The sequence below is a fragment of the Doryrhamphus excisus genome, chromosome 11 (genome assembly GCF_030265055.1).
Source record: "Doryrhamphus excisus isolate RoL2022-K1 chromosome 11, RoL_Dexc_1.0, whole genome shotgun sequence".
NCBI lineage: Eukaryota > Metazoa > Chordata > Actinopteri > Syngnathiformes > Syngnathidae > Doryrhamphus > Doryrhamphus excisus.
Genome location: NC_080476.1, coordinates 4,335,519 through 4,355,230, shown reverse-complemented (window position 1 = coordinate 4,355,230; position 19,712 = coordinate 4,335,519). Strand labels below are relative to the sequence as shown.

The 19,712-nt window shown below is 44.8% G+C and overlaps 2 protein-coding genes across 5 annotated transcripts in view; one reads left to right on the top strand and one right to left on the bottom strand.

The window, feature by feature from the left end:
- The window catches only part of LOC131137802 (replication protein A 70 kDa DNA-binding subunit-like), a 23,597-nt gene extending 7,291 nt beyond the window's left edge, over nucleotides 1-16,306 (bottom strand). Inside the window, exons 1-17 of one of the 4 annotated variants that reach the window (XM_058086122.1) lie at nucleotides 15,558-16,139; nucleotides 15,431-15,478; nucleotides 15,027-15,105; nucleotides 14,635-14,740; nucleotides 14,477-14,562; nucleotides 14,310-14,399; nucleotides 12,031-12,110; nucleotides 11,873-11,955; nucleotides 5,601-5,703; nucleotides 5,458-5,526; nucleotides 4,805-4,997; nucleotides 4,601-4,737; nucleotides 4,271-4,419; nucleotides 3,409-3,538; nucleotides 2,030-2,203; nucleotides 1,793-1,900; nucleotides 1,601-1,687 (exon numbers count right to left, since the gene is read on the bottom strand). In XM_058086122.1, the coding sequence (XP_057942105.1) occupies nucleotides 1,601-1,687; nucleotides 1,793-1,900; nucleotides 2,030-2,203; nucleotides 3,409-3,538; nucleotides 4,271-4,419; nucleotides 4,601-4,737; nucleotides 4,805-4,997; nucleotides 5,458-5,526; nucleotides 5,601-5,703; nucleotides 11,873-11,955; nucleotides 12,031-12,110; nucleotides 14,310-14,399; nucleotides 14,477-14,562; nucleotides 14,635-14,740; nucleotides 15,027-15,105; nucleotides 15,431-15,478; nucleotides 15,558-15,608 (1,773 nt within the window). In that variant the 5' untranslated portion in view covers nucleotides 15,609-16,139. Of the gene's footprint in view, nucleotides 1-1,600; nucleotides 1,688-1,792; nucleotides 1,961-2,029; nucleotides 2,204-3,408; nucleotides 3,539-4,270; nucleotides 4,420-4,600; nucleotides 4,738-4,804; nucleotides 4,998-5,457; nucleotides 5,527-5,600; nucleotides 5,704-11,872; nucleotides 12,111-14,309; nucleotides 14,400-14,476; nucleotides 14,563-14,634; nucleotides 14,741-15,026; nucleotides 15,106-15,430; nucleotides 15,479-15,557; nucleotides 16,142-16,175 lie in introns of those variants that run through there. The other 3 variants (XM_058086121.1, XM_058086120.1, XM_058086123.1) reach the window with 3 other exon arrangements.
- smyd4 (SET and MYND domain containing 4) lies at nucleotides 16,163-19,712 on the top strand. Its single transcript, XM_058086119.1, has 10 exons — nucleotides 16,163-16,559; nucleotides 16,715-16,859; nucleotides 16,952-17,041; nucleotides 17,208-18,078; nucleotides 18,157-18,366; nucleotides 18,437-18,615; nucleotides 18,889-19,030; nucleotides 19,102-19,218; nucleotides 19,309-19,432; nucleotides 19,492-19,712. Exons 1-10 carry the CDS (start codon nucleotides 16,426-16,428, stop codon nucleotides 19,640-19,642), a joined length of 2,163 nt encoding a protein of 720 aa, XP_057942102.1. The 5' UTR covers nucleotides 16,163-16,425; the 3' UTR covers nucleotides 19,643-19,712.

Sequence of the window (19,712 nt, the reverse complement as noted above, 5' to 3'; positions counted from 1 at the left end):
AAGATTTTTGTTTTGCTATTGCACATACATGACCAGTCTGTCGTCATGACGATGCTAATTGGAATATCTTAGCATAATATGTCCCTGCAGCAGAAACCAATAGGTGATGCAGAGCACCAAGTAGGAGCACAATACAGTCATCGCTCGTTCATCACGGTCAATTGGTGCTAGACCCGACCGTGATAAGTGAAGTTCCATGAAGTAGGATTCGATATTAATAAATTGAACAGTGAGGGCACAGAACACATATTTATGTATTTCTAAATACAACGTTTACAGTTATTAGATCCCTGGAGACAACAAATAACAACCCCTGTAGTCAGAGCTACGTGATCAGTGCAGGTACACAAGAGGCAGCCACGGCTTTGGCCGTTAGCAAGCTAACGAGCTAACTAGCCTCCAATTTATGGTATTCTAAACTTAAATGGTTTACAAAGGAGTGGGAGGAAGAACAAAGAAGCCAAAAACCTACCACTTCCACACAGAATGGGAGGATAACTTCTTTTCATTGTATCATGTCAGACTCCATTTCCAATGTCATGTCTCAATAGTGGAACATTACTGACGCCTAGTATTTTTTGACTAATCATATGCCATGGTCAATCACAAACAGGCAATTTATTATTTTTTTAAAAACTGCAAAAAAAGAGCGATGGAGCGATAATTGAACCGCGTTATTATGAATGACGACTGTACACCATCATAGTCATAACCCCAATATTAACACAGGCTAATGTGGCGGCCATAACCCACAACAAGCTAAAACTCATCTCTGGACACCCAAAGTCACTTCCTGTCCACCACCCACTCTGCTCTCCTACTAGCCCCAAAATACATTTACTGTGACGCATTGACACCTTATTTTCTCTGACAAGTGTAAAAGTGAGGACTTTTTATAATGAATCGTGTATTTTTTTGTTGTTGCGCTGGTGGAGCCTACTTCTCTACTTTTGTGGAAAAAGACTCACAAGACCTCATATAGCAGATTGGTTAAGAGAGATGTTGTCAAGGATAATGTACATACTGAAAGCAGGTAAAACATGTTTTGGACATCATTTGTTGAATATGTTAAAGGGGACCTATTATGCTCATTTTTCGACCTTTTGTATTGAGTCGTGGTCTCCTAATGAGCAGCTCCACACAATAACCCACACAGAAAACTTGTTCAGATTTTCCAGAATCGGCAGCTGTATTTCCTTAGTCTGTTTTGTTTCATTCCACCCATGGCCCGCCTTCGGGCACACCCACTGCGCTGTGATTGGTCACACGCCCAAAGTGCTTCCTAACTATGAACCCTATAAGAAAGTCCACCCCTCTATGACATCACAAAGGGGCAGTTTTACCACGCCCTTTGAAACAGAGTGTTTTGAGCCATCCCAAACTTCTTTCAGAGCTCAATTCCAAATGCACAAACCTGAAATCTGAAACTTTGGCATCGTTTAACACAAAAATACAACATTCTAACTACATTTATAGGTCAGAAAAGTTAAAAAGCCTAATGGGTCCCCTTTTCCACCCTGTTCACGGTTGGTTGTGGAATAAATTAATGGTGATAAACAAGGGATTACCACATTGATTATTAGTGGCTGGCATGACTCACATTGTACGTCTCCAGTTTGATTCGGTTCTTAAAGACGTGTGTTGTGAGGTTGACTTTCTGGAACACTTGATTGAAAGCATCCTCATCCTAAAAACACCACAAAATATAACAGAACAGAAAAAGAGGTAACCAGGTGAAGTTAAAAGGCGAATAGACTACTTTAAACACAATGTGTGTGTGTGTCTCTCTCACTGTGTCTTTCATATGTCCCAGAGCTTCAGCGCTGTGACCAACCAAGGCTTCAGCTGTCTCCTGGAAGCACGTTACCCACTGGTTTTCCCCAAAGTCTGCTAAGTTGACCTGAACACATCACATGACCGCCCTTTAACTGCAAGTTGACAATGGAACCACACTTTGACCCTGGAACAGATTATTTCCATTCTTTTCTATGAATTGTTTCCAGCATTGTATGTTCGTCTTCATACTCACATTGAGAATAAATCTGTATTTAAAGTTGGAGAAGTCCTGGTTACACTTCTCACAGTAGTACCGGCCGTTCTGGTCCACGACCTTCTTGTTGCAGGAGGTGGTGGGACAGGCCTGGTACAGACAGTTCTCTTTGCGCATGTACAGAACCGTGGCCACACAGCTGAAGTAGTCCGCCTGTAGTCCAGTCAGAACACAAACTTGTTCTACAATAAAGCTCAGCGACAGAAGAAATAATGAAATAAAAATTTGGATGAAATGTTGCCAAAAAGCGTGCCCAGCTGCTAGCAGCTAATGCTTCTCTCATAAAATAAACACACACACACACACACGATAAGCATGCAAGGTCATATGCAAACTGGAGTCTCATCTGTTAAACCTCCCTTGCGTGTGAACGCAAGTGTGCATGGTGGGCAGGGAATGTCATTAAACCTCAATTAGCGACACAACCAGTCGACCAATCAGCCCCTAACAAGTCAACAAATGCTAATTCGGCAGAGGGAGACCAGTTGTCTCTTCCCACTGGTTTCCCATGAATATTAATGCCAGCCTCACACGCGGCAGATGAACTGTGTCTCAAGCCAGCACATGTACACACACATGTACACACACATGTACACACACATGTGCAACACATTCAGTATTTTCATTATACAGTCCCACTAAATAGTATGCAGGGCAAGTTTCTTTCACTAGAACAAGGGTGTCCAAAGTGCAGTCCGGGGGCCATTTTTGACCTACATTGGATTGCCTTCAGCAAGTACAAATGGCCTTCCCCACATCCTTCAGTTTTTCTGTTTGCTGAAGAAAGGTTCCCCTGTTCTACAGTAACAAAAGCTGAATCATGAACCTGGATCAGCACCACTGTCTACAGCTAACATGGACCTCCAGCACATGTTGGCCTAAGATGGCTGCAGCTGTCTTGGTGACCTCCGCAGTTCCTGTCTGTCAAACTCTATGTGACACTTCCCCCCCGTCAGCGACCATTGAGTCACTGCCTCATAACGAGACAAGATGCCCCCCCCCCCCGCAAAACACTTAGTAAGGAACTTTTTCTTAATTAGGAGACTTTACCCGTTAGCAAGAACCCTCTGCCTCCATCAAGCAGTCCAGCGACATGTTTCCGCCTGCCTCATCACATTTTTCAGACAACTAGCACTTTAGGGGACGGGGTGGCTGTTACAGCTGGTGGGAGGGGGCCATACTGCAAGATGACAACTTAAAACTACAGGGTTCTTTCCTGAGAGAAGCATGTGAGCGGGACCACAGGTCGCTTTAAAACTATGAAAGCGTCAGGAGATACTTAATTGGCACCTTTGACACCGGATACCACAAGCATCTTGGAGCAGGTGTGTGTGGGTGTGTGTGTGTGTGCACCTCACCTTCTCAGTGTGCCCCAGTTGTTCCGTCTTGATGTCGCTGAGGGACTTCCAGTTGGTCCTGACATCATCACCCATGAACTTGGGGACTGTCAAGGACTGACTTTGAAGGGAGTGACCCATCTGGTTGTACCTGTGCGTGCAGAGAACACGTAGCACCTTTATTTACATCATTACAAGGGTACACCATAATGCATGTGCATCGCTTTTAATGTCACTGTTCATAAAACTGCTTAGCTTTTGTGTAAACATTGACTCGTGATGTACTTCCACTTTCATTCTTTGATGGAGAAACAATGTGGAGAGCATCATTGCAAAGCAATCCCACAAAGCTCTGCCTCTTTACAGGAGCTACTGATGAGGTTATTAAAAATGCTGTAGTGACACACACCTAAGGAAAAGGTGTGATCCAGTGATGCTGTGTGTATGTGGACCATGGTGCCCCCAAATAAACAATGAACTATTCTGAATTCACCACATGCGTACTTGGGAGCAGCCTTGATGAAGGCGTGAGTCATACTTTCAGATCCATGCACCAGGGAGGCTAATAAGCTCCATGTAGATGTGTCCCATCTGGCTGTGCAAACACACACACACACACACACACACACATTCTTCCAAGCCAGCATCCACAAATATCAGCCTTCCATCCTGTTGATGATCCCACAGGGACAGAAAAGGAGGAGGAGGAGAAGGAGGCATGTACGCCACCAACATTCTGACAAGTGCGCATCGGGGCTGCTGTGTGCGCGCACGTGCACGCACATGCAGATATGCACAGTATGAGGCGGCCATCTTTGGACTATTAAACTGCATCTTTTTTGGCAAGATGATTCAAAGGATGCTGGCGTTGGTGCACACTCACCAGGCTCTCAATTTAAAGGCCTCCGGGAGATCAGGGTTGACCATGAGTGTGGAGCTAAAGAGTGCTGAGAGCGAGCGGCCGCCAAAGTCCGTCAAGCGCGCTCCTTTGATGGCCACCACGGGGTGAGGGGACGTGTCAAAATTCTGAGCCTGAAGACAGAAGAAGAATGCAATGGAGGATAAACCACACAATTATCTTGTTTGCTGCGAGCTGTCCTTAATATTTAGACCCTCGCATGTCACTAATGATGGAAGCCGAAATTTTAACAACAGCTCCCAGAATGATATCGCATACCTGCCAACACAACTAAAGCAATACGGCGGCCATTACCTCATCTCCCCACAGTGTGAGCGCAACCATCTTTCCACTGGAGTCAGTCAGCATGAGCACCCTCTTTTGGACCTGTTTGCCGGCCTTGGTGTTGATGACGGACACGTCCCCCACCTCGTCGCACACGCCTATCACATCTACAGGCGACACACGTGTCAATAGCCAACAATTAGCACACTCGTTAGAAAACAGAGCGCTCCTCACCAACGAAGGTGTCTGTTTCGATGTCCCCCAGCTGTGAGATGGCCACAAAATCGTAGTGCATGGTGGGCACACCCTGGCTGTCCTGGCAGGGCACGATGTGAGAGTTGGAGTTGAGTGTCAACTCGTACTTGTTGTTCAGGGAGTTGAACTGTTTGTTGGCCACCTTCAGAGTGCCCTTGGAGATCAAGAAGACCTGTGCCATTGCATTGGAAAAGTACAGTACGTTATTTGTCACATGCCACAAACCTTGGATCCACCTTTGAAGGAAAACTGCACCTTTGTTTTGCAATTTTGCCCATCATCCACAATCCTAATGTGAGACATAAGGACCGACCTTGCCTTTCCATCAGTAAGCGCCTCCTCTCACGCAACACGTCAAAGACCTATCGTGTGCATGTCCCGTGGCCTTGTTTACCACGATGGCGTGCCAGTGTCACCGAGAAGTGACACTGTCAATGTCAGTGCTAAGCAATTATTGTTTGGCCTGAATCAGCAGAAACTGATCATGTAGACCGGGGGAGACATGTTCACCCCTCATCTGCTAAGCTAAAGATGTTGTTTTGTTCAAGCTCGTCAGTGAAATCACCTCCCTTAAAAAAAAAGCTCAATTTGCCAGCACAAACTGTCTCCGAGACAGCTCACAATCTGCTCACCTTGTTTTGCTCCACCAGAGAGAAAAACTTGTCCACTTCCTTGTTGAAGGCCGTAATCTTGATTTCTCCCTGCATGACATTGAAGGCAACATGTGAAGGTGTGAAAATGCGCTGTGTGGGGTGAGAGTGTGTTTTCTACTCACACTCTCATCCACAGTCTCAAAGGAGAAGACCTTCCCCTCCCCTCTGGAGTTACTCCACTGGCGGATGTTGGACTTGCTGGTGACTCTGGCTCTGATGGTCCAACTGCAACACAAACAGTGGCATCACTACAGAGCATTCTATCACCTATAAAGTACATTTCATTATAACAATAACAACAATGGGGGTGGCACGGCGGACGAGTGGTTAGCGAGCAGACCTCACAGCGAGGAGACCCGAGTGCGATTCCACCCTCGGCCATCTCTGTGTGGAGTTTGCATGTTCTCCCCGTGCATGCGTGGGTTTTCTCCGGGTACTCCGGTTTCCTCCCACATTCCAAAAACATGCTAGGTTAATTGGTGACTCCAAATTGTCCATAGGTATGAATGTGAGTGTGAATGGTTGTTTGTCTATATGTGCCCTGTGATTGGCTGACGACCAGTCCACCCCGTCTCTCGCCCAAAGACAGCTGGGATAGGCTCCAGCAACCCCGCGGCCCTTGTGAGGAAAAGCGGTAGAAAATGAATGAATGAATAATAATAACAACGGTATTTGTGTTGCTAGCGGTTAGCATGTTAGCAGGTTCATATCTCCGTTTGGGCATCTGGAAGTTTGCATGTTCTCCCTGTGTGTTTCTCTCTCATTCCAAGGTTTCATCTAACATTCCAAAAATATGTATTGGAGATATTTACACTTTTGGGAAATCTGAATAAATAGTTTTGTGCAGTCCCACTGATATCGTTTCCGATCCAATACGGATTCCGTTGGCATCGGTGGTAAAGATACTTTGTGTAAATTCACCGTATGTGTGGTAAATTTTAAAAAGTATTCATATCATAGCATTAGGAATATAACATTTGCTAATGAAAAAAGCACGGCATATTAAGCTAGTGGGGTGATTTACAATATAACCCCGTTACATAAAAACTAAAATTAATAAAACCATTAAAATAAATGACTATTAAGAACTACTTCAAGGATGAAAACTATATTTGCAATTCAGACGAGACGTATCGATCCATATTCTGATGCATGAAGAGCTGGTATCAGAAGTATCAATGTTTCAGTATCGATCCGCACATCATGAGTCAATACAGAGCGCTACGCTGTTTGTGTACATTCCCACTTCCGATCCAATCCCTGAACTTGGATATCGCCCAATAATTATAATAATAATAATATGCAACCATGCCAAAAGAATATCAGCAAATGTAGCTAGAAGAATATCAGTAAACGTACTGGAGTTGTCTCCACACGTACAATGCCGTACGCACAAGCGCTCAGGCTGGTGTGTTCATGGTTTCCAGACAGTGGAACAAAACATAAATCTTTAACAGAGTTAGAACAAAGTTATGAAAGAGTTACTGTATAAAAGAGTGTCTCTATGGGGAGCTACACTGTCTGTTGTCATGGCTAGGTAAACTTTGTTTATGTAATTAAATCAAACTTAGTAACCGCCATTAACGCACTATTTCTAAACAGCCCTAATATGAAAATATGCATTCATGAGGATTTACACAATATGTGTAGAATGTACCGAGTGTGTCAGAGAATGGCATTCCTGTAAAAAAAGATGTCAAAAACAGGTTTGTGTCAATGTGGGGTCGTCGCTGTGTGCCAGTCGACACAATGACTTAAAGGAAGACATTCTTTTTAGCTAATGAGCACCCCGACTGCTCACATCAGTCACCAAAGTGAATCACATCTGGGTAACAGAGCAAATCCCAAGGTATCACCATGAAGGACTTTCCTGTCTGTTTAAAGTTAGGCCAAGAAGAAGAAGGAGTTTCTTTTCAAAGACTCGACGAGGTATGCTGTAAATCTGCCAAATCCTGCTTGTATCACAAATGTGCAGCTGCTTCTGTTTTTAAACAACAGCCAGACGATTGACACCCACCTCCGTGACGGCGACGATAATTGCGCTCCGACAGATATTCATGCCCCAACGTCCCACGCAATTAAATCTGCCATCAGGAAAGCAGCAGCCGGACAGGAGCCAATTATCAGCTCTGCTTGCTGGTAACTAACAAACAGCTAGTGAAGTGAGGGCGCCGTGTCTGTCAGCAAGGGTTGGAGACGATTCTGTGGTCTGTCCAGGTAACCACGACCTCTGGCAAGGACCGGTGGTCCCTACCACTAAAGCGCTGAAGACACTTGTCGCAACCAGTGGCAGAGTGGTTAGTGGTCACTACCACTAGGGTGTGCTAATGACACACAACACTGCGCTGCATTGCTGCTTCTTCAGCAAATCAATCTCCTCCATCCAACCTTGTCTTCTGCATTTGTCTCACTCACACCAACTACCCTCATGTCCTCCTTGACTGCATCCATAAATGTCCTCTTTGGTCTTCCGCTACGCCTCCTACCTGGCAGCTCTAAACACAGCGTCCTTCTACCAATATATTCACTATCTCTCCTCTGGACATGTCCCAACCATCTCAGTCTGGCCTAAAGGACTTTATCTCCAAGGCCTCTAACATGTAATGTCCCGCTGATGGATTCGTTCTGATCCTATCCATCCTGGTCACTCCCAATGAGAACCTCAGCATCCTCATCTTTGCTACCTCAAGTTTTGCTTCCTGTCTTTTCCTCAGTGGCACTGTCTCTAGACCAAACAACATGGCTGATCTTACCGCAGTTTTGTATACCTTTCCTTTCATTTTAGATGTAACTCTTATTTCTCTTGATTTCTAGGGATTGAATTTTGTACTGTTTGTACTTGGATGGCAGTGGGTCATGAGTGGGCGTATCGCTGTCTCCTTGGGCAAGACACTTCACCCACCTTGCCTCAAGTGCTGTCCACACTGTCGGAGAGGCCATTGGCAGCCATGTTTCCATTAGACTACCGCAGGGCAGCTGTGGCTCTATATGTAGTTTACCACCACCGATGTGTGACTGAGGAGTGAATGAGCTTCATTCTGAAGCGCTACATAAAATCTAATCTATGTATTGGTGGTATTTATAAACAATACATTTTGAAGACATATTCATATGTTTTTTTCCAATCCGACAGCTCACTCCCAAAGACGTATTTATTCATCTTTTATGGGGTTTTTTGCACAAGGTGATAATGAAAGGAGTAATGACAATATAGTAACTCCACAATAGAAGAGAGCATGTTTGGGACAGTTTTAAGCCGAAAAAAAGCGTCCGCAAAGTGGGAGAAGTGCATTTTATTAAAGCCCGGCCTGCATCTCTCCCATTGTAAACCATGCACTGTAGCAAGCAGGAAGTGAAAAGGCATGTCGCGGTGTAGCACGAAAAAGGTGACGAATTGAAAGGAACAAACATGCACACACACGGTTCAGTTGTAAATGTGACAATTGTAAATAGTTTACTTGTTAAAAAACAGTAAAACAACAAAATTTGTGTAGTTTATGTTGTGGCATCGTTGTTTCGACATTTTGGCTAAATATATAATATGGCTAATTTGTGTTATGCTTGATCCCAAAAAGGCTTTCTCTCCCTTTTTGTGTTGAGAACTGATATTTTGCTGAAACTTACCTGGTATGTTCTACTGCTGATTACTAAAGAATGGAAAACGGTAGGGACAAACTCTTTTTTTCTGATGAAAGATGAGAGTCTAATCTCTCTTTTGTCACATCATTAACTCTGAAGTCTGAGTAGTGGGGTACCGGGGAAAGGTTTTGGGAACAGAAAGGACTAAGATGTAGCCACAGCTGGTGAGAGTATCCACTTCATGGCCTGTTTTCATCATGCTGGATGGGGCAGACAGACAGCGGGTGCAGGAATAGCAGGGGACAGATGTTGAAGATGTTGAAGACATGTTGGGACAGTGGGAATGGAAAAACCACCACAATGTTGTTACTTTAGAGCAGTGGTTCCCACTGTGGAGTTCGCATATCCCCAATGGGTGCATCAAGTGCCATAGTGGTTACATGAATAAATATGAGAAACAACTACCGCCCAACACTAAAACTTACAAGTGCACTTGAACACCTCACAGTGCGAGGAGACCGCAGCAGGAAAGACACAGAGCGACAAGTTGTTCCTTGCTCCGTGTGCATCATATCAACAACTAAGTCTGAATGATTACTTTGTGCATCTTAAAAATTCAATTTCATTTCACGGAGCGGCACTTGTAAATGACACAAACACACCCACACATGCACATGCAGCCCAAAGTAGGTCGTATTTACAAAGGCAACCACTTGTTGCCACAACAACAATAAGACAATGTTACAAAATATTTTACTTCTAAAAAGACATCAATGTTAAACAAACCTTTGGACAGATACTGCTTTATTCTGATTGGTCAACTTCCCCCTTCTATTTGCTATGAAATGAATATGAAGACTTAAACCATAGCCATCCTGAGTGGACAAAAAAAGGTGAAGCTTAAATTAGGTAAATTCAGATGAAATGGATTGAAAGGGAAGAATGTCAACATCAGAGTTGAATAAAAGATATGTGGCATAACTAATCTATTTATCAGTGCTCAAACTTTATCCCAATGTCACCATGCAAAATACACATTTTGCACCCGGAATTACTATCAAATAAATGAACCATTGAATTATCTTCAATATTTCAAGTTCATTAACATAATAAGGCTTATGTTTGTGAAGTGTGCAGGACTAGGGGGTACATGGCTTCATGTCAAATGTCTGCAGGGGTACGTGACTGTAAAAAGTTTGGGAACCAGTGCTGTAGATTACATGTCAAACTCAGGCCCGGGGGCCAAATCCGCCCCAGATGCAAGAGTCGAATCACTTTATTGAAACAACTAGACCAATGTATGTAATGTGTGTCATATCTCAAATATTTAAAAATGCTAATTTTGGCATGAATAAATGTTTATTTAGGCCTACTATGTCCAACAACTGAATGACCTCATTGCCTTAGTAAGGCCAACCCAGTGATCGGATTACAGCGTCCCAAATATAGACATCATGTCAGTGTAGCAGCGGTGTGTTCCAACTTTAGTTCCAAGACATTAGTTCCAAGATGAAGATGTCGCACTGAGGGTAATGTGACAAGCTTTTAAACTTCAATGGTGTAATATTTTAACCAGTTGCAAAGAAATTCAGACAATGTATTCAATTTCCATCCATCCGTTTTCTATACCGCTTATCCACATTAGGGTTGGGGGGCGGTATGCTGGAGCCTATCCCAGCTGACATTGGGCGAGAGTACACCCTGAACTGGTTGCCAGCCAAAGGCAGGGCACATATAGACAAACAACCAAAAGGAAGCTTGTCCTTGACCTCCATAATCAGTAATAATGATGATATGGTGTATTATAGAGACCAGGGATTATGATCTTTTACACTACCCATCTATCAAACGGTGCTGCCAAAATGTCCGGAAAAGAGAGAAAACACTAGACGCTTCATAGAGCACAAGGACCAGTGTCTTCAGCGGCCCTAGTGGTAGGGACCACTGATCTGTGCCATTTCCAGAGACCGTGGTCCCTGGACAGACCACAGGATCGTCTGCAAACCCCTCCCTCATCTGTTTAACTGGCTGTGTTTCCAATGAACACCCGATGGCCACGCCCTCCACGCAGTGAGTCATCGTCACTATCCGTTCTACTGCCTATTAAGTCCACTCAAGTGCTTGTCTCTCTCTGCTGGATTTAATAGCAACAGGACCACTCGGGCCTCATCAAATGATAAGCAAATTGATGGGGAAATACAGCAGTGAAATGGACGCCTGGGGGGAGGAAGGAAGAAATGGAGTGGGCCTCATCCCCAGCGAGAAAAATAACAAAATCCAAGCTAACTGGTGGCATCTGCCCTGCAAAATTGCTTATTTCATTTCCATGCAAATTTAGCACACACAAATACAAAGATAATGTACACAAAGGCATGCACAAGCACAACCCACACCCATATTGTAACTAGCAGCATATGCAAGCACATGCACATATACAAATACATGTGGCCTTGTTATCTCAAAACCTTGGTTTGCGTACGCCCCAGTTAAGAGTGTTTTTCGGTTAACATTCAAAATTTACTCCAAAATGTACGCCTCGGGTGTGCGGATAATATGGCACGCATCTTGCAAGAATCCACCAGTACACACACAGCATCCTTCTTAGCAGCTTGCTAATACGTTTGTTACTTTTACACTCATGAAAGACAAGATTGTTGACACAATACCATAGCAAAATCAACACGGACACCACATTTGTTTTTTTTGACGTGATTTAAGTCTTAAATAGCCTTCTTCAACAAAAAGGCTCCATTTTAGGTTATTTTGTAGCTGTGGTCAAAGGAAAAGCAGAACACTCATGCACCCTGTAACTTACTTGCTCACATAGGGGTTGAGTTTCTCAATTGGCATCACATTCGTCGGACTCTGGGAGAGCTTGGAAGACTTCATCGGGGACTCCTTCAGAGGGGATGGTGTCATCGGGCTTGTCTGCATGGGGGATCCTTTTATAGGAGATATCTTTGTAGGAGAAACCTGCATGGAAGCCGCCATCTCAGATGCCTTCACGGGGGACTGCTTCATAGGTGAGTTTCTCATGAGTACTTGTCCATGAGCTTTGGGGACAGGAAAAAAAGGGACAGACGTTAAAGAATAAACACTTCAAGGAAAATTTAACTTTTTTGGAAATTTTATGTATGAACCCATTCTTTCTCTTTTCTGTGCGTTCGAAAGATATCAAAACAGATAAAAAAGCATCTCATTACTGCATGTAATGACATAATTCGGCCTATAAAGCCTTCTGAGAAAGACTCCAAAAAGCGCCAACAATGCTCCATTTACATAATGTGACACATATACAACCAAGCTACTGCGACGTTGTCATTATTATTAACACTGTACACAGATCCAACTACGTTACTACACATTAGCTAGCAACTAACGACCACACACATCAGCGCCTCAGACCACTACCGAAAATATATATAAGCTATTTATATATACATATCGAATCTGACGCCACTGCTGCTATGTTTTTATTTTGGAGTTTGGGAAAGTTAATGTTTTTTGTTGCTTATTAACTTCACAACTTGACTTTGCAAAGTGGACATGTCTTCCATCTCTTGGCAGAGCGTGATGGTGATGTAATCAACACAATAGCCAACAACCTTCTTATGTTTGGCAGCGGCCACCGGGCCCCCCCGCCTGGCTTCCCCGCTGTGAACGCACCTTCCCTCGCTGGTTTACCACCAGCAATGACTCATAGCAGGCATGATGAGAGGGATGCAGCACCTCTATTTGGCAGAGATGAGCGGCCATATTGGATGGAAGAAAACAATCACAACAGAGTCCACACACCCCCCCAACAACCAATTACCGGCGTAATGGAAAAATAACCAAAACGGGCCTGGTACTGGTTTAGTTCATATTGGACATGCCTAACAAAGTTATGAAAGTCTGACCTCAACATGTAAACAGCGACAGGAAATAAGTAATCTTCCCAACACATGCTGTGATGCATTAGTCCATTTCACAACCAATTTAAAAAAAACTTCCATTTTGAGCTTTTTTTTGACCTTCAGCATTGCTTGTGTCGCCTCATGGAAGCAGCTGTTAATACGAGTACTAGAAAGCGTTTTGGAGCGGCAGTAAAACACACCAGCAGCAGGTTTCATGCTGGAGGGCCACGCTCATGAGCGTTTCATCAACGCAACAATTAATGAGAGCAGCAGGCTGGCTGCGTCGCCGCGGTAACACGGATCAAAGGCTTTAAGGAGGAAAAGGCTGATGAAGTACTTAATGCGGCGTCCCGTCTTTGCTGAGTCAAATGAGTCGACGTGTTCTATCTGCGACTACACTACACGGCCTTGCAATATTCATGAAGCCGTGAAGTGGAGGAGCTGCAACACCAGTCATAACACATGAACGCAGACACACAATATGCACCCGGCGTGCTGTTTGGATGCTGTATCCAAATGAATGGGAGTGCCTACAAACAGTATGTCTACACAAACATGGAGCTAGACAGACGAACAGTCGGTATGTTTGTCTGTCAGTAAAGTTGATGAGTTAAAAGACTGAAAACTGAGAAACAACAACATATCTGGTCTAAGGTTACATACATGAGATCAAATTAAATATTAAGCTGTGAGGATGAAAATACTGAAAACGCAAGTCAATCATGCTGCAGTGTTTTTTCTCAACGGATGCATGGCGCCCTCTGCAGGCCAGACTGAGAACCGTAAATCTATCAAACAGGAACGCTTTCCACATTGTAAAATGTATTACCAGGGGTGTCCAAAGCATGCAGCTCGTTTTTTTTAAAAATTCAAATTAATTTCATAGATTACTAATCATGGCCGGCTCCACTGTGTCGAGTGGTTAGCACACAGGCCTCACAGCTAGGAGACCCAAGTTCAATTCCACCCTCTGCCATCTCTGAGGAGTTTGCATGTTCTCCCCGTGCATGCATGGGTTTTCTTCGGTTTCCTCCCACGTTCCAAAAACATGCTAGGTTAATTGGTGACTCCAAATTGTCCATAGGTATGAATGTGAGTGTGAATGGTTGTTTGTCTATATGCGCCCTGTGGTTGGCTGGCGACCAGTCCAGGGTGTACCCTGCCTCTCGCTCAAAGAAAGCTGGGATAGGCTCCAGCATACCCATTAATCAGATACATATTTGTTATTATGCTAAATTTGCTTTGTTATCTACAATACAAAGCAAGGCTATTTTGCTGTGATATAGTTTAGCTAGCCTGAGCTACATTAGATTGCTTTTAGTATATTTAATGCACAAAACATCCCTGGTGACTTACTTGTCTTGCTGTTTCCAGATGGTCCAGGTGTTTCGTCAGACACGGAGGCTTCTGCAACTGAGCTACTCATGTCGGACGCTGAGGTTTTATCTGACAGTTCAAACAAACAGTGTGAATATTATTGCTTTCCCAAAATGTCCTCATGCTCACGAGGAAGTCCTTCACACCATTTAACTGCCTGGGATTCCCAATCTTCCCTCCAGTTTCCTCAGCAGTCTGCAACACTTCCAAGTCCAACAAGATCAGCACTCGCCTACGACACAACACACTGTTCATTCATGGCAAGCTGTCAGGTCAAGAACAAGTTGGTGGAAGGTGCACACACTTGTTGGATAAATACGTCTCTGTGATCTTCTTGAGCGTACACACGCAGCCTGGGGTCAGCTTCTGAGACTCCACCAGGTGGTTTAACTGGCTGACCATCAAGAAGCCTACACACACACACACACACAGTCAGGATCCCCACTCCCCTCACCTGTCTTTCATTCCTTTGATTCCAACTCCCTAAAGGATTCATCCTCATGTAATCATCTTTCATTCCTTTGAAACCAACTCCCTAAAGGATCCATTCTAATGTAATCATCATTCAGTTTTATGATGGCAGCTTCTAAATGGTCTGCTCTGATGTGGAACCATCAGCAGATTTCAGTACCGACCGCAAACACAAACAACTCACTTAATGATGCTTAACATTAATGCAAACTCTAGGACACTCACTAGACAGCATGTGCACACCATCACTCAGGTTCAGACGGTACTTGGGGGGTCCTTGGGCACTTGGGTACTCACGGAGGTTCTGGCAGGGGAGACAGGGAATGATTGCATCAATAAAAATCCTAAATTACAGGCGGTCTTCGTGTTATAATAATGTTACAGCGCATTACCATACATAATTAGTCTTGTACAACAATAAATAGAAGCAGCTATGTAGGTAGGATACATACATGGAATGATACATAGTCACACACATAGTCATTAGGCTACTTAATGTGTGTTCAGTGTGAGTGACTCGGGTGTTGCGACTTACACTTACACCACAGTCATAGGAACATAACTCGAACATAGACCGAGGACTATCTGTACCACCAAGAAAGTAATGATTATTTTAAGGGTTTACTCACCAAAACCTGCAATACTGGATCCTTAACATGAGAATCTTTGAACAGGGCCTGAAATAAAACAAATATGAGAGTTATTTGAAAAGCGTTTTTTAAAAATGAATCAACAGTCCACTCAAACTTGAAATACCAAGAGCAGAATCGAATCCTTGTCTCCCGGTGTGGCCAAAACGCATACCATTCAGCCAACGTGCGTCAGGAAAATAATGCATTAATAGTTTAAATGAAATAACACGTAAACAGCGATTTGTAGCCAAATATAAGCAAGCATGTCTCAAAGTGGAAGTTTAAAACGGTATATTTAAATTTTAATTATTGTAACTTCTTGTAAACAGGAACTAACGTGGGGCATGCGCATGCGTGATAGTGTTCGGCGTAGCGACAAGGCAACCAAAACAATGGAGGACCAGGGTTCACATCTGTGTACGTTTATTGTATAAAACACGTTAACTAACCTACGTCAATTTATAAAGACGTATATATAGTGAACAAGCATATTTAATAGACAGACTAGTAGCTATAGTGCTTTTTTAACGAATTGACATCAACTGCTGGTCTGGTATAGATATATTACAACCTTTTGGCAGCTTTCTTTCAAGTGTGCGCGCCCTATATCCTTTTGACAACGTTGTCTATCTTATGAAACAGGCAATTCATAATCTTTGTTGTATAAATACAAGCTAACAGTAACTGGTAGCAGTCGCATCGCCAAGTCAAGATATAGCTCTTTGTTCGTGCTTATTCTTACCTCAATGGCCCCTTGTGTGAGTGTGACACGCATGTCTGTTGGTTAAACGAATGTTGTAAGAACTTAAAAGCTGCCTTTTAAATGTCCTGCTCGTCTAATTCAACACGGACCGGATATGACGTATAATCTTTTCAAAATAAGACGAACGTTTTAGCTAGCAATGGCGGCTGCAAACTGGTGTGACGGCTGCAGACTGGACTGACGATAACCCTCTAAACTTTGCACCTCCAACGAAAGTTAGTTTTTCTGAATGGATCTTCCGTGTATGCCGTGGCAAGACCACGTTGCTCGTAAATGGGCCGCACTCGAACCTGCATTTAAAGAACATTTCAAGTCCATACGTGAAATAGAAGACATTTTTTCAAGCGCCCAAAGTGTGACAACGTGAGTTGATGTTAATGCTAAGGTGGTTAGATGTACTTATTTGTATGTCTCTGTAAAATCTCACGTGAGCCATGCATAACCTTTTTTGTAGCATTGAACAAAGATGCACTGTGTAGTTGTAACATACAAATAAAGTTTGTCGTTTGTGATTGTAGACAGGATGACGTGTGCTGTCTACAAAGCATCTCTGCAAGACACCATGGACACAAAGATACAGGGGAGGCAGCCAGATGCAGGGAGAGAGGCAACATTAGCTTCAAATGCAGGAAGTACACAGATGCAGCCCTGCATTACTCACAGGTGACTTTGTAGCTCCAGACTTCCAGGCACTATGGTCTGCTATTGATGAAAGTGTATCAAACATAAAGTGCGTCTCTCTCCTGCCATGACAGGGCGTATGCTTTGCCCCCCAAGGTTCAGAGCAGCTGTCTCTGTGCTATGCCAACCGCTCAGCAGCACTCTACCACCTGCAGCACTATCAGGTAAAGTGTTGTCTTCCCCCCTTTATGACAGCTGACATGTCCAGCTCCATCGCTGCAATCACCAGAGGGTGATATTAATCCAAGTTCAACTAGTTAGCTACTAAATGGAAAGCGTTCCTAAACACTGCAAATTCACTCACATTCTGCTCCACTCTCATTGTTACAGGAAGCTCTTGATGACATTGAGAAAGCAAAGAGGAACAACTACCCTTCGCATCTTTTACAAAAGCTAGAGAAGCGCCACGCACAGTGCCTCACACACCTCTCTTCCTCAGACACCCACAGAGCTCCACACATAGCAGAAAGCGGAACTCTAACATTAGGGCTTTGTCCCCAAGCTGCTGTTGACTTCAGCCCAAAGAAAGGTCGCCACCTGGTGGCTACAAAGAGAATATCAGCCGGGGAGGTGATCCTAAGAGAGAGGCCTTATAGTTGTGTCCTCATTCCAAGCATAAAGGGAGCTAAGGGGGACATGCTTGGGACGGAGTACAGGTGCTGTCATAGGTGTTTGGTGCAAACATTAAATCCGGTGCCATGTGTGGGGTGCGCTTACAGCCGCTACTGTTCTGCTGGCTGTCAGAAGCTCGCCTGGGAGGAACACCACCGCTGGGAGTGTCCACTGGGGGAATATCTGATGGCGGTGGGCGTGATGTCACAGCTCGCTCTTAGAATAGCGCTGAAAGCTGGCGTGAAGACCATCCGTGTGGTCATGGAGTCGTCTCGAGAGAACGCACATCCCTCAGAATATTCCGCTCACTCCTACATGAGCGTGTTCCAGCTGTTGCACCACTTGAACCACCAGAGTCCCAGCATGCTTTTCCTATGTGCGGTGACCATAGCGGCGCTCTGTATGAAGCTCAGCAGGACAGGACCACCGCCTTCAGCGAAGGATCTCTGCGGACCACTGACGGAACAACCAGATCAGGATGCAGACCTGGATCTGAGCCCAGAGTGGCAGCTGTTGGGAAGTGTGGCATTCAGGCACCTGCTGCAATTACGCTGCAACAGCCAGGCTGTTCTCACGCTCCAAGACCAAGGTGAGGCTTGTTAAAGAGTATCATTCAAGTCATAGTCATTTGTGACACCACACCAAGGACTTCCTTTGTCCCTGGTAGGTCCGTCAGATGCTCTAGTGCAATCCAGTCAGGAAGCACGCATGGCCACAGCCATATTCCCAACACTGAGTCTCCTCAACCACTCCTGCCGTCCCAACACCAGCCTGGTGTTCAGCATCGGAGATGCCCTGACTAACGGCAGCGGCGTGGCTGTCGCCATAAGAGCGTCCCAAAGTGTGTCTCCTGGACAAGAGATCACACACTGCTATGGTAGGAACAAATGTTTGCAGAGAACTGGAGCAGATTTAATACATGATGGAGGTGCTATTCTGGTCCTCAGGTCCTAGCAGCAGTAGAATGACTACCGGGGAGCGCAGGCGCCTCCTGCAGGAGCAGTACTTCTTCCTGTGCGAGTGTGAGGCCTGCACGCAGATGGAGGACCAGATAGAGGACATAAAAGGTCAATGTGGAGGTGGAACATCTGGACTGCTGTGTGCTGAATGCAAGGCTTCCCTTGTGGTGAGACCACCTGTCAATCACGTGACGAATGACCATTCACTTCGAGCAGTGGGTCTCATTTATTTACTGTCAAGCCTGCCCCCTCAACTGGAGTCTTATCTGCTATCTGTCTGCTGAGCTAGGAAGTACAGACCAAACGTTGGGGCCGATTTTTCAGTATGTGGCCCTCAGTGGAAATAGTCTGGACCCCCCATGATTCAAACCCACAACCTTCTCGCCGTGAGGCAGAGCAGTGCTAACCACGAGATAACTGTGTTGTCAAACTATCCCCAGATGCAGGACACAGGAAGACACTTTAAATGCTCACACCCGTCTTGCAGCTATCTGATGTCATCCTCTGAGGTGAGACAGAGGTTGCAGGAGGTCCAGCAGGACTTGGAGTTAGCCGTGGACCTCATGGAGAGACAGAGACCAGGTGAGCACCCATCTGAAATCTCATTTGATTCTCTCAGGAGTATCTTCATGTTCATCTCGCCTTCCCGTCAGGTGAAGCCCTGGTCCTGCTGGAAAGAACGCGGCGCCGGTCTGACCGGACGCTAGCAGAGACACACCCTCTACAGGGGGAGGTTGCGGACGCCATGGCCAGAGCGCACGCCACAATGGGTGGGGATTTGATGGCGTCTTAATGGGGTCAAGAGGAAGAAGAGCACTTTAGTCGATGAATGAAGAACCCATCTCCGCTTGTTCCTGCAGGCCAGTGGAGATGTGCAGCTTCACACATGGAGCGTAGCACCACCGCCATCGGCTCCCAGTTTGGGGAGGACAGCGTTGAAATGGCTCGACAACTCTTCAAGTTAGCTCAGCTGCACTTCAATGGGTGAGTCTGCCTCGTAGAATGTTTTTAAAAATATGGTCATCATATCATCTCACTTGCAGTGGATTCAGAAGGTCCGCACTCGCCATCATTCCCAAAGCCCGACACCTCCTCTCCCTGCACTGTGGCCCCCAGGCCCCTGAAGTCCAGGAGCTCCGAGCTATGGAGGACTGTTTACACGAGTCATCTTCTGTGTTGGATTTCAACATTTGATCAGTGACAACTGTGTGTCCTTACTTTGTGTATAAAACAGAATCAATTGTTTCAAATTCTGTTGGTGCTC

Coding starts and splice junctions, on each gene's coding strand:
- smyd4 (XM_058086119.1), top strand. CDS start 16,426: ATGGATCTTCCGTGTATGCCGTGGCAAGACCACGTTGCTCGTAAATGG. Junction 16,860..16,951: donor CAGCCCTGCATTACTCACAG/GTGACTTTGTAG, acceptor CTGCCATGACAG/GGCGTATGCTTTGCCCCCCA. Junction 18,367..18,436: donor AGAGATCACACACTGCTATG/GTAGGAACAAAT, acceptor TCTGGTCCTCAG/GTCCTAGCAGCAGTAGAATG.